At 36.5% G+C, this 12,945-nt stretch overlaps 1 protein-coding gene across 6 annotated transcripts in view; it reads right to left on the bottom strand.

The window, feature by feature from the left end:
- Positions 1-8,136, bottom strand: part of RST1 (ARM repeat superfamily protein) — a 38,218-nt gene extending 30,082 nt beyond the window's left edge. For 2 of the 6 annotated variants that reach the window (XM_086559896.1, XM_086559899.1), the window contains exons 1-7: positions 7,244-8,136; positions 7,064-7,147; positions 6,634-6,910; positions 5,106-5,356; positions 4,209-4,377; positions 3,809-3,996; positions 3,593-3,693 (exon numbers count right to left, since the gene is read on the bottom strand). In XM_086559896.1, coding sequence (XP_086416022.1) covers positions 3,593-3,693; positions 3,809-3,996; positions 4,209-4,377; positions 5,106-5,356; positions 6,634-6,910; positions 7,064-7,147; positions 7,244-7,927 — 1,754 coding nt within the window. In that variant the 5' untranslated portion in view covers positions 7,928-8,136. Of the gene's footprint in view, positions 1-3,592; positions 3,694-3,808; positions 4,043-4,208; positions 4,378-5,105; positions 5,357-6,633; positions 6,911-7,063; positions 7,148-7,243 lie in introns of those variants that run through there. The other 4 variants (XM_086559897.1, XM_086559900.1, XM_086559898.1 and 1 more) reach the window with 3 other exon arrangements.
- Positions 8,137-12,945: the final 4,809 nt, after the last annotated feature.

Raw genomic sequence — 12,945 nt, 5'->3', positions numbered from 1 at the left:
TCCAAACCTACTATACCCAACACATCACAAAACTAAAATGACTACAAAACAAGAGATATCTCCACAAAACATTTTCAACTCAGAACATGAAAGATTCCCATCTACACACGAAATGCTCAAACGGAATGTCTTGTGTCTCCTCATGCACCATAGACCAGAAAAACAACAAGCCTTTTATGGCCATAATTACCTCCTCCAAAGATACCCCAACTCCTTCAAAGTGTCTTTTGTTTCGCTCCAACCATAATCCCCACAAGATGGCAAAGGGAACCATACTCCAAATTCTCCTCCCTTTTTGTGAGTGAACAGATAAATTACAAGAGGTTAGCACCAACTTTACCGATCCCGGACAAACCCAATAAATCCCTGACATCAAAGCAAAAGCACTCCATACCCTCCAAGAGAAAGGACACAAAATAAGTGTATGATTAACGGATTTGTCGTCAGACACACATTAAGGACATAAATTGATCAAAAACTCCTTGTAACACCTCTTTCGAAGGTTATCAATAGTTAAAATACGATCCAGAGAAGCACACCAAACAAAGATCACAACTTTGGAAGGGACCTTAGAACCCCAAATAATATGGCTAGGAAAAAAAGATAAGGATCTAGGAAAAAGAGGGACGAAGAGCAAAAAGTCCGAAGTAAAAGGATTTTGTAGAAAATCTCCCATTTTTGTTCATAGACCAAAGACGTTTATCTCTGTCTGACCTTGCATGAGGAATAGAGTCCAGCTTGCACGTAAGAGCCACCACGCTCACTATGTCCCGGTCTGAGAGCTCCGTATAAATTCCTAGATCCCAAGCAATATGACCATTATCATCCCGTATGAACACACAAACTGGGTAATTCTTGAAATCTGATAAAGCATATAACCTAGGAAAAGACAAGTAAAGAGGTCTCTTATCTAACCAAACATCCTCCCAAAACCTAAAACTCTTGCCGTCCCCTAGACAGAATCTAATGTTCCCCTGAAAGACCTCTAACACTTTGGAAATGCCTTTCTAGACCCCACACCCATAAGGAGCGGTCACAGGACCACTAACCCAACCAAAACACTCCTCACCAAGCTTGGACGAAATAACCTTTCTCCACAAACTCTCTCTCCCCCCCAAAACCACCATAGCCACTTACCTAACAAAGCTAGATTAAACTCGTGAAACATCCTAAGACCCAAACCCCACCCAACTTGCTTAGAAAGGCATAAAAGACATTCCATAATGGCACCCACAATGTGACATGATGAACCATGTGGCCCACAGTGTGACATGATGAACCACGTGGAGAAGAATTTGATGGTTGGCACCAAATGCCAGCCACGATGAAATCCAGAACGAACATGGAAAATCACGTGCTACCTATTTAGTTACCACATTTCTAGATGGTGAACCAAGATGTCACCCATGATGGCATTTGATGAACCACAGAATATTATGCCCATGGACGTCACATATCCAGCTGATCCGAAAAAGGCTTACTAGAGTCCCCATGGTCCAAGAAGGATTGCTTTTCCTTTGGTGTAAGCGGTGGAAGGAGTTTAAGGAGATACCATTCGGGTCATTTGCTTTTTCTTGGGAGGATATCATCCGAGATGTCTAATCACTGTTGTATTTCTGCGTTTCCTTGTTGTTGTCTTTTATTTTACGGTTCTTAGTAGGATATCTCATCCTATATTGTAATTATCTTTTATATAGTTTATATATATATTGATCATTTACCTCTTCAAAAAAAAAAAGGAAACCCAGTGTAAAAATTTTGATGTATGAAAGAAAAAGTGCAGGTGCAACTTCTAGTCTTTGTAGGGCCTAGGTCCAAGAAGGAAACCTAGGATAAAAGTTTTGATGACATGTGAAAGAGAAAAGTGCAGATGCAACCTCTAGTCTTTATAGGATAAAAGTTTTGTTTTCATGTGAAAGTAAGAGTTCCTAACTTGCCTAGTTGATGCAATCTTATTAGCTGGCCAACTGGCCAGGCACTGACCTTGCTCATACTACATATGAAAAGACAGACAGTAAATCCACCGGTTAAGCCACTTTATAGGACCAAGGTACATCTTTTTTTTTTTCGGATCCATAAAATTAAATTCATTAATATAACCAAAAGAGATCTTACTTAAGTAGTAAGCCAGTATGTAATTAAACAAGACCAAGACCCCCAAAACACCTACCCTAAACCCCTAATACAATCATCCCACCAAGGAAGATGATTAGCACCCTACCCCACCCCATCAAAGCAGAACAAGAAGGGATATTATAATACAAAGGCCCAAAAAACCATCTAAGGACCTAGGTACATCTACCACCACTTCAATTTAATGCTTACATTGTATAACAGATCAGTTATCAAACGATGACTCCAAGTTGTTCTGTCTCTCTCCTCTCTCTGTTCCCCTATTTGAAAAGTAAAATGAGACCTTTCTTGTCCTTGCAATACATTTTTTTTCTTTTCTATAATCTAATCCTACATTTGTTTTGTGGGAGTAAATAATCAATAATGAATTGAGCTAGAATTTTCATTTCTATTATTTCTTGTAACTTTTATAAATTTGTCAAGATTTGAGCGATTAGAAAAGCAAAAGTCTCGATTAAGCCAAATTGGAATACGTGGAATTAAATGTGAAATTTTTGTCTAATGGCTTAATATGCCACCTCTCAAAGTTACATAAGCATGTTTTTTTTTACTTTTGGGTAAAAGGTTTGGGAAGATTAGCATTGCTAGTTCCATACTAAAAGACTGATCCCAGTTCACAATCATGAAATTGCAATCATTCATTTCTCCTATTACTCACTTGTTGAACTATCCATATAATCAGTTAAGCTTTGTTCTGGCACTAAAACACAACATAACCTTTATGCAAATACAACGGACAGTCCAGATTGATTTCTAGCACTAATGAACAGCTGTTGTGCGCACATCTTCCCCGAGATTCATATTTCTGGCAATTTTGATTAAAATTTGTTGATAGCATATTACATTGCATAAGCAGTGTGGCCATACCGGTTGGTGAACAGCCATTCACGGGTTCAAATCGTGCTAAGATATTTTTGGTTTTCCATTTTATTCTCATTAAGTTTAAATAAAAATAAAAGTAGAATGGCCCATTGGGAGTCGAACCCGGGTCTTCTCCGTACGTTAATGTAAACTATAAGTACCACTCCATCGTGCAACTTTGGTGATAACTAGTTTAATTTTGGAGACCTTTTAAGTAGTGTATTATGAAAACCGGGTGACAAAATTTTGTTTCAATCTAAACTGTGCCGAAGGCGCACCAATGAGTGCCTTGTCAGGCATGGGGCATATTCTAGTCATATTACAATCTATGAGATCTTAAGTTGGTTTATATTAGAACCAAAACCACCTCCTTAACTCCCTATTCACTACTCTTACACTTTGTTACTTCAAACTGCATATCCTGATCCCAAAGCTCCCTATGCTTTCCAACTTGGTTATTGTCCTAAAAGATAACTACTTTCACATATTTCGAGACAGAAGAACAAACAACCAAAAAAGGTATAAAGCTAAATCTTTTCAATAAAATAACAGAGCTAATGAATGTTTTTGCCTTCAATAAGGTAACATTGAAACGTACGGTTTTTCATCTGTGCTAAGCATTGGCCAAATTGTCTGAACAACAAGTGGTGTCATCGCAGGATGCGAAGCCACTGATGGAAGCATCTCCAAAAGTTTTAGCTGCAAATAATGTGAAAAACAGTGAGATAACACTGGTACTGGTCAAACCTAAGACATGTTTAAGCCCGCATTAAGTAAAATTAAACGTCACCAACAAGTTCCGGAAGCAACTTACCAATATTCTGTAAGAGCCGCTCTCAGTTTTGGAAAATAATTTACTATAGAAGAGAACAGAAAACAAAAGAGGCATTCCCAATTTAGGATCCATAATACCAAGAGTAGCCAAGGTATCAATTGCATAGCTCTCTAATGAATGATGCACAACCAGACCAGCAACCACAGAGCTGAGCAACAATGGCAACTCTACAGTAACACAATGGAGAGAGGATCTTAAATGTAACTTGGACATCTGATTACCAGACATAGTAGAAGTAAAGATTTACATAATATTAATGATTCCCTAGTCAGCTAAACTATTATGCAATATGCGAAAACCTCAATGAGGCAAAGATGATGATCATGTTTTCACATTTAATCTCATACAAGAGTGTGTATTTCTTTCATAAGCAACCAACCTGTTGAAACATTTTCCTGGCGCTGAGAAACCACTGGGGATCTTTGCTTTTCGACATTATGGAGACAATATTCTCTTATATGTGACAGCCATGATTTCAATTCACTGTTCACCTCAGATTTACAATTGGAAGAAAGACACAGAAAGTAGGAACCAAAGGAGGGGTGTTCCTGAAACAGATAAGATAAAACTCAATTAGAGCATTATCTAACGCGATGCAATTCGAGTATACAAATTCAAGTGAGTATGATATACTTTATGAAAATTCAAGTGAGTATGATAGACTTTCTTCAACTGACGAGAATAGTGAAATTGGAGGACAAAGCTCTAGTCAATTACAAAATTAAAGTTGAGCCACTCTTGAGGATGAAATGTCCCTCAGGAGAGGACCTAAAACTTATTCCTAAGTGGTTATGCACTATCAAGAAGACAACAAATCAAGTTTAATAGGAACGACAAGGAATAGTTTCTACTTGAAAGTGCTAAAGGTTTCCCGTGGAGGTTGTGGGCATCCTTCACGCAAAAGTAGAAGAGTTCTCATATTAAGAGTTGGGGAACTGAACATAGATGCATTAGGAATTTCAAAAGAAACTTGCAAACTATAGGTGGATGTGTAGGAAGTATCAAAAAAAGATACATGCTAACCAAAAGAAGTAGCAAGAGGATATCCAATCAAGTTTAATAGATATAAGAACAAATATTTTCTAGTTGAATTTGCTGAAGGATTGCCATGGAGGTGGGCATCCTTCATGCCAAAAGAGAAGGGTTTTAAGATTACGAGTTTTGTAACTGAGCATACATGCATTAGGAATACTTGCAATAGCAATTATATTTTGATAGTCCATACTTAGTCGAGATTACGTTATTCACAATGACGACAAAGTGGTTGAGTTTAAACCTGGAACCAAAGACGTTGGAAAAGCCTACAAATAACAGATTCAAATTTGCTGATAAATGGAACCTCTTCTTGGATGACTGATACTTCTTTCCTTGCAGACAAAAGGTCTGTTATGAGCTTCTCCAATACAAGAAGCAGGTTAGTTGCTGCAGCTTTAACAGATCTAGATGGAGATGACAAAAGATTGATTACAGGTAGTAAGAACAGAAGCTCCTCCATAAGATCATGTGCACTTCTTCCCAAAGCACAATCTAAACAAGCATATAAGAGGTGAGCATTTCAGTAGAAAAATACAACAGCATGTGCATAAAGTTTAATGAACATAACCAGCACCAAATCAGACTAATCACTAAAGTTAATATGTTATCATAATCACTAAGCATAATATCAATATACCAGATGTATAATTTTTTAAAACTCAAAACAGAGATTCTTTTTTCCCTTACTTTTCTCCCTCTGCCCCAATCCTTCCCCTTATTCCTTAAATGGATAGGGCTGGCAGGTTTCCTAGGCTGGTGGGAAGAACTTACACAATCTTTCCAGCTAAGCTAGTTGGCACCTTCAAACAACTGAGAATTGGATTTAAATCTTCCACAGACTCGCCAACAATTTCAACAACATAAAAAATGGGTGTTAATATTCTCACCTCCTCAACTTGATAAGTTGATAACCTCCCTGCTCTAAAACCAAAATACCCTGTATACCCCTCTATCTAGCACCACCCAACTATCTTCTCCTTCAACAGATCATTTCCAACGTGACATTATCTCCTACTCATTTGGAAGTGAGTAAAATGCAACCTACTCAGATTATAAAAACTATATTTCAGCTACATCAACTAATCACTTGGGGAGTACAATATACACAGGTTAAATTGTAAAGAAGGCGAGCAGGTGATTTTGACTTTCACAATCCAACAGGCATACCTCTATTAACTATAACAATGTCTATAATTGTTGTAACTATAACAATGTCTGTAATTGTTTTAAAAAGAAGCCCCATTCTCCCAAAGATAAAAACAGAGAAATTGGTCATCCGAAAGTGATCAAGTAGAAGAATTCAACGTCAAATAGCTTAATGCTAAGAAAATCTGTATTGGTTTTAAATGAGCAGCACCCAATGGTGGCCATATCGCCTGACATTGGAGGAGTGGTCGAAGAGCAGTTGCTCTTGATGAGAGGTAATTGGAGAACTTTCTGGAGTTCAATTAAGGAGTGGTCAAAGACCAATGTGTCGAATTGACGTCAATTGAGGATCCAAATCCATGAAAAGAATCCATGCTTCAGGGTATCATTTTGCTTCATTCATGATATTGGAGAGGGAAAATTACAAAAAGCAAAATAAGGAGAAGTTGGCCAACGGTGGTGTTTAAGGAAGGGCTATATGTATTGGGTATTACGGTTTGGGGGAGGGGAGGTTATCAAGTTGAGGGGGTGAGAATATTAGCACCCTAAGAAGTTCTTCCAAGAGAAGGATATGAATAAAAATAAATAAATTTATAAAAAAAAAATGGAAAAAATGACCATACCAATTTCACTTTCCCACTTCAGCAAGAAAAAAGAGAGCTTCAGAACAGAGAGTTGCTCGTGTTCTAATTGGGCTCGCGTGAGGATGATGAAAAAGGAAGTCAAAAGTGAGGAAAACTTGCATAGATATGGCAAGCCAAACTGTTTCTGGATAAGCAGAACTCTTTTCGATAGTTCAAGAATGACCTCCTTCCTGTCAAAGTGCCTGCCAAGATCTGTGTAAAACGATAAAAGTGTCTCCACCAGTTCCACCCCACATGATTGAGCATGGTTCTTCAACTGTCACGGGTAATAAAAGATTAATATAAAAGCAGTTTGCAGCTAAACGCGATATATTAAACCGAAGTTCAGTGAGTAAATCAAATTTTAGTCCTAAGCTGTTTAGCTAGACCAATTGTCCAATTGTTCAATTAATTAAGTTGTAGAATGTACCAATCCAGTCTCAACGGCCTGCTTCAATGCTACTGTATATGCATCCACCAGATTCTCAGCAACAGAATAGATATCTTTAAAATCCTAACAAATTATACAAAATTATGAGAAACCAATAAACAATATTTCTTACTAAAACCCAAATGTCAAAAAAAAAAAAAAAAAATGAGATTCACTTACATCTGCATTCTTGCTAGGGAAATATTTTAGGCATTGCATTAGCAACTTGATAATAGGTAGCGCCTCAGATGGAAACGAACAAGACAAAGACACAATCGATGAAAGTAACTCCCTCGCAAACGAAGAAGAAGTACTACTACTAAATGGTATTCTCAAAACCGAATAATTCAAAAACGGTCTTAAAAACTCCAACACTTTAACCAACCCAATATGTTCTTTCCCACTAACTATAAATAACAAAACTTGCTGCACAAGTTGAGACTGAACCTCATTTCGAGAAGCAAGAATTCTAACAAATGGATGAGTTTCAGTACCGTCCTCAATACACCAAAAAATCTCGTTATTTTGAAAAGCATTTCGTAAGAGAAAACCAATTCCTTTAACGAAAATATCGACGAAATGAGAATTGCAATTTTCGAGAGACGATTGAAGTTCTAATAACCCACGAGAAGTAGTTAAGATACCGTCTTTGACTATACGACAAAGTTGGCGAACTGATTGGTCGATAACGGGAGGAGAATTTGAGAGGAGACATTGGGAAATTGCGTCACGTCCCGGGTTTGAGTCTGGGTTTAAGTGAGGTGGAGATGATTTGAGTTTTTGGAAGATTGAGATGACTGCGAATTTTTGTAAGGTGGGTTGGGGAAGTTTGAGTCGCTCTAGAAGGGGAGAGTAGGAGTCCATTTTTCGAGAAAGAAAAAGAAGATGAAGAGGGATGTGCGGTTTTTCCCGTCTAAACACGTTTAATGAGGCCCGCACCGAGCTGCCGAGCCTACGTTTTCGTTTGTTTTTATGAGCCTATGATTCCTATGAATGCTGAATGGTTGATGCTAAATGGCGATCCTATAGATGTTAGATTGTTGAACTCTGAAAAACATGTTTCATTTCTCTCAGAATAACTTCTTCTGAATGCTGAATATAAATTATTCCCACAATTTTACCTATGCTATTTATTTTAAACACTAATTTCATTTCTTCTAAAACAAAATATATATTAGATTTGAGGAGGAGAGATGGATTATCAAGTGAGCGGAGCGAACGTTTTGGGTTGAGGGAGGTATGTGGCCAAAATGTATTTGGTTGGTTTCTGTGTGTCTATCTGTCCTCATCTCTTATGTTCGTCTCCCTCTCCCTCCCTCTCTCCACCTTTCAATCTCTCTCTCCCCTCTCCACTCTCTACTCTCCACGCCCTTCCAATTCTCCGCTCACGCCCCCACAGCTATACAGTATACTAGTCGAAGAAAAAAAAATGATAAATAAGCTTATTTTAAAATATGTTTTCACAAATATATTTTAACGATTTATTTTCATATTTTGTTTACTTTCAAAAAATATATATGTAATTCTATTTTTAACAAAGTGGATATCATTCACCTTAAAAAATGAAAAACCCATGACGTCAACATCAAATTTTGAAGAACCCATTTTGAAGGCATAAAGGTCAAGGTAAGAAAGTAGATAAGTTCTTGAAATTGGGTTCTTAAAAAAAGTCAATAAGGGACTTCCTTGTTTCAAGTATTAAAATTCAGCATTCAGGAAGAACTTTGGTGCGAAATGCTGAATATTGAAACTACCACTGAATACTTAAACTACTTAAAAAAAAAAAAAAAAAAAAAAAAACAAGTTTTCGAAAAAAACAAATGCTTAAAACTTAAGTTTAAGAGGCTCTGAATGCTGAATCCAAAAAAAAAAAAAAACAACCCCTTAGCCGTTGACGTTTGTGTATTGTGGTAAGTTCAAAGAGTTGAGTGAGGTTCACTATGGATTGCTTAGAACTTGGATAAAATGGGAGTTGTGAAGGAGAAAATATAGATTTCTTTAGCTTTTAAGACTTGTTTTTGTTAACTCTAGTTGTATTGAAGAACATTGGAAAGAAACAACTTAAAATGATTGAATAAAACTTGAAAAGAATTTGTTGATTGAATAAGTGAAAACACAAACTTGAAATAAATAACTTGATTGAAAAGAAGAACAAAACTTGAAAGAAATAACAAGATTGAAATGAAGAACAAAATTTAAATCAGCTTGAATGTAAATGACTTGAAAATAAATCATATACTACTCTTATATGACACTAGAATAAGTCTAAGTGTATTCTCTTCTCTTGCTTTTAGGTTTTCATACCCCTATTTTTACAAAAGTCTGATTTACTCTCTCTCTCTCTACAATCAAGACACCTCACCATGGTTACTTTTTGCCTTTTCTTTTGCTTTTGCATATTTTCTTGGTCAAGCTAGGTTTTGAGCAACAGGTATTCTTTTGTCTCAAGGTCATCCATTTTTAGTCTTTGGAATTAAGGACGTGACTTCTAGTTCTTTGGTTAGGAGTCCTTGACCTTTAACCCTTGACTTTGACTTTGACTTTTTCAGTACTTTTTCATAACAGATTCGAGTCTTCATAATAAACGTAAATTAGGCTCCTTTTGGTACTAAAATGCAGTTTTTATGATAAGTGGTATGAAATGCTATGTAACCTAGAAAATGCAATAAAAGCTATGAGTTGTCGTTTCATTATGCGTAAGAAGGGCTGTAATGCAGTAATATAAGGGTAATAAAACGCACATTTGGAAACTAATCACCACCCCCAAATAACATTTTGCTTGTCCTCAAGCAAAGATGAGAGAAAACTAAGATCACAAATGAGTGATTTATTATTATATTAATCTCGTTTCGCTGAGCACGATTGCATTGACCATATGTAACAAGGCCTTAAACCACTAGAAATTCCCTAGTATACGAGCGTTAAGCCTTGTGAGAGTTTTCCAGATAAGGTACTCACAAACTTCTTCTATATAGTATAAAAGGTCTTGTCTTCTTATTTATTCTCAGAAGTCCATACATCTCATTAGCGGGGAATAAGGACAAGCTCCTTTGAACTTAAAATAACATATATAGTAATTTAATCACCTAAAAATAAATGCGCAAACATGAGCGATGAAATGCAAAAGCAGAGTCGTTTTCGAAACTTTTGGAGAGCGTCCTTAAGGTGGGTTCTCACACGGATGTGTTAAAACACAAACACTGATAGATTCACTCAAGTTTAATTCTCTTAAATATAGCGGGCATTTATATTCCTCACATACATGAATGACGTCCAAAAGAAACCGGGGTCGATTGATCACACTTGCCACTTAACTATCACACCATCCTATTCCTAATCGAGCTAGAGGTCTTTTATTAGGAGTTACGGGGCTAGGGTGATGGTTTAGAAAGGAAAAAGATGGGAAAAACAAAATTCTGATGAGTTGAGAAATTGGGCTTCAAGATACTGATAACTAGAGAAGACCTCGTTTTGTTCTTTGCTTCTGAATTGTGATTCATTCTTAAGCCCTTTGGCTTTGTGAGTCCATATGATTTTGAATTTTGGGAGTTATAACTTTTATTTTGTTTCTTTTTGCTTTTGTTTCTAATATCGTCTCCTTTTGATTTTGAACTTTTTGGAGATTCGATTTTTGACTCCTTTGATTTTTTTGGAGTTTTGGTTTTTGATGGGGTTTTTTTTTTCTTTTATTTATTTTCTTTTCTAAGCAACTAACTGATCTGTTTTTGTACAAGGTCTTCTCTTCTATTTTTCTGATATCCATCCAATTCTCAACTCGTCAGGTGGGTAAGCTTTTTATTGTGTGTTGTAGCGGGTCAAGGATTTATGGCGAAAAATAAAAAGGCTTTTAGAATTTGGTGAAGGCTCAAGATGGGTAACTAGAGTAAACTATTTTTTTGGGTTTTTAACGTTTATTTGGTTATATCGATAAAAAAAAAAAAAATGGCCTAAATTTTCTCATAGGATATGGCGTGGTGGTCAAGCAAGTGGACGTGCAGTCTTTCTATCCGGACATCCTTTGTGTCATCACTTAATAATCATTCAGATGAGGCTTTTGGCTAGATTCTCACAGGATATGAAACTTAATTGTTATAACCTTGGTCTCGGAAACTCACTGTTATATACAATCAAATACTTATGCATGTCATTTATGAAAAGATGTAGAAACTATTGTACGTATATTAGTCTAAGTTCGAAGAACGAATCCTTACTCTATTGCTATAATGAGACTTTTAAACTTTTTATTCATCATAGAAAAAGGAAGCAAAATTTTTAATACCAAACAGAAAAATATTTTTGGTCTTTTTTCGAAAAAAATTTAAGAAGGAAAGAAATATACTACTTAATATAAGAAATGTCTTGTTTTTGCAAAATGTTACTATTTCACCCCCGAATAAAAATATTGTCCTTAAAGTATAAAGATATAAGGAAAGAGATTACCATATAAACATGAGCAAAAACGGTGATACACCTGTATTCTGTTCTTCATGATGAAAATATGTCACCCCCAAATAGGTTTGGGGCGTGGGTTATTTGATATAGAACGAGAAATACTTGGTTTATTGTACTAGAGATAATTACTCTACTATGAAATTTTTGGGTTTTTATGTTTTTTGAAAATATATGAAATGCAAAAAGAAAAATGGAAAATTTTGGCATGATGTATTTGTATTACCTTTTACTCATATACCAAATTCCACATGAGAAATAAATAAGACAAGCATATAATATTAAAATTACCCTACTAGTTATAATAATACATAAGTGTAGAAATAAAATGAAAATAAAACATAAACTATCTATATGGACACTAGGGAGCTGCCTAGTCAGAATCCGTGCGGGACTCGTCACAACGTCAAGAAGATCCTTTTGTTTGCAGACGTCAAGTCCTAGAGTGTCTATCGTTATGCGGGAGTGCATCTCTAATGCTCTGCAGTGTTCTTGTGACACTGTACTGAAAACGTCGCTACTCCTGCTGGAAAGACAGCTACTCCTCTCTGATGTTTTGCTGAGCCGCTCTAATATTTTGCTGACCTTGCCTGAGGTGGTGAACGTACTGGTGCAGAATCCTCTAACCCTCATGGAGGAAGTGAATTCCGTCCATGGGCTGAGTGAACTGTCGAGTGACACATTTAGAAAAGTAATCCACTGGCTCGGTAGGACGTGCTTGCTCGGCGGCTCTAGCGGTAGGTGGATGCATGCCAGAGTTTCTGGACGCAGTGGGCATAGATAGGACCTATAGTATCATCTCTTACCTCCACTAAAGCTCGGTAACATCGAACCCCCAGTGCTACATGATACGCACCCAAAACTGTAATATAAAACCCCGCAGAGACATAATATTTTGGTTAATTATATGTTTAATAATAATAAAGTAATGATATTTTCGTGTTTTTACAGGATTAAGCAATCAACATGAAAATAAGGATAAAAGCCAGTATTTAAGCACGAAATAGTGTCTACATGAAGTATTTTGATTTAGCTCACGTAAAGCTCAATGAAGCCCAACTAAAACCCAGGGAATCAAACAAGACAATTCCAAGTCAGAACATGATCAAAGCGCCGGAAAAACATCAAACTTCCGAAGCCCGTATTTGTTGAACCTGGAATCTAATGGCGGAAATTGAACCATCAAAAAGATCAGTGCGGTGAGCTCTACACATAGGCGAGACTTTGTAAAAAGTCAATTTTTTGGACCCATCACTAGTCAAAGTATAAAGGGCCCAGTCTGCAGACCCACAGAAATTGGTGATCAAGTTCATACATTAAGCTTCATCATTGATTTATCACAAGTCAAGGCATTTAAATTAGGAAAGACTTTTGTGCATATAATTAGGACACAAAGTCCTAATTGGTGGCCTGATTAGGTGGAAAAAATTAGG

The sequence above is a fragment of the Coptis chinensis genome, chromosome 5 (assembly GCF_015680905.1).
Source record: "Coptis chinensis isolate HL-2020 chromosome 5, ASM1568090v1, whole genome shotgun sequence".
Taxonomy (NCBI): domain Eukaryota; kingdom Viridiplantae; phylum Streptophyta; class Magnoliopsida; order Ranunculales; family Ranunculaceae; genus Coptis; species Coptis chinensis.
This window is presented reverse-complemented; position numbering and strand designations above follow the sequence as displayed.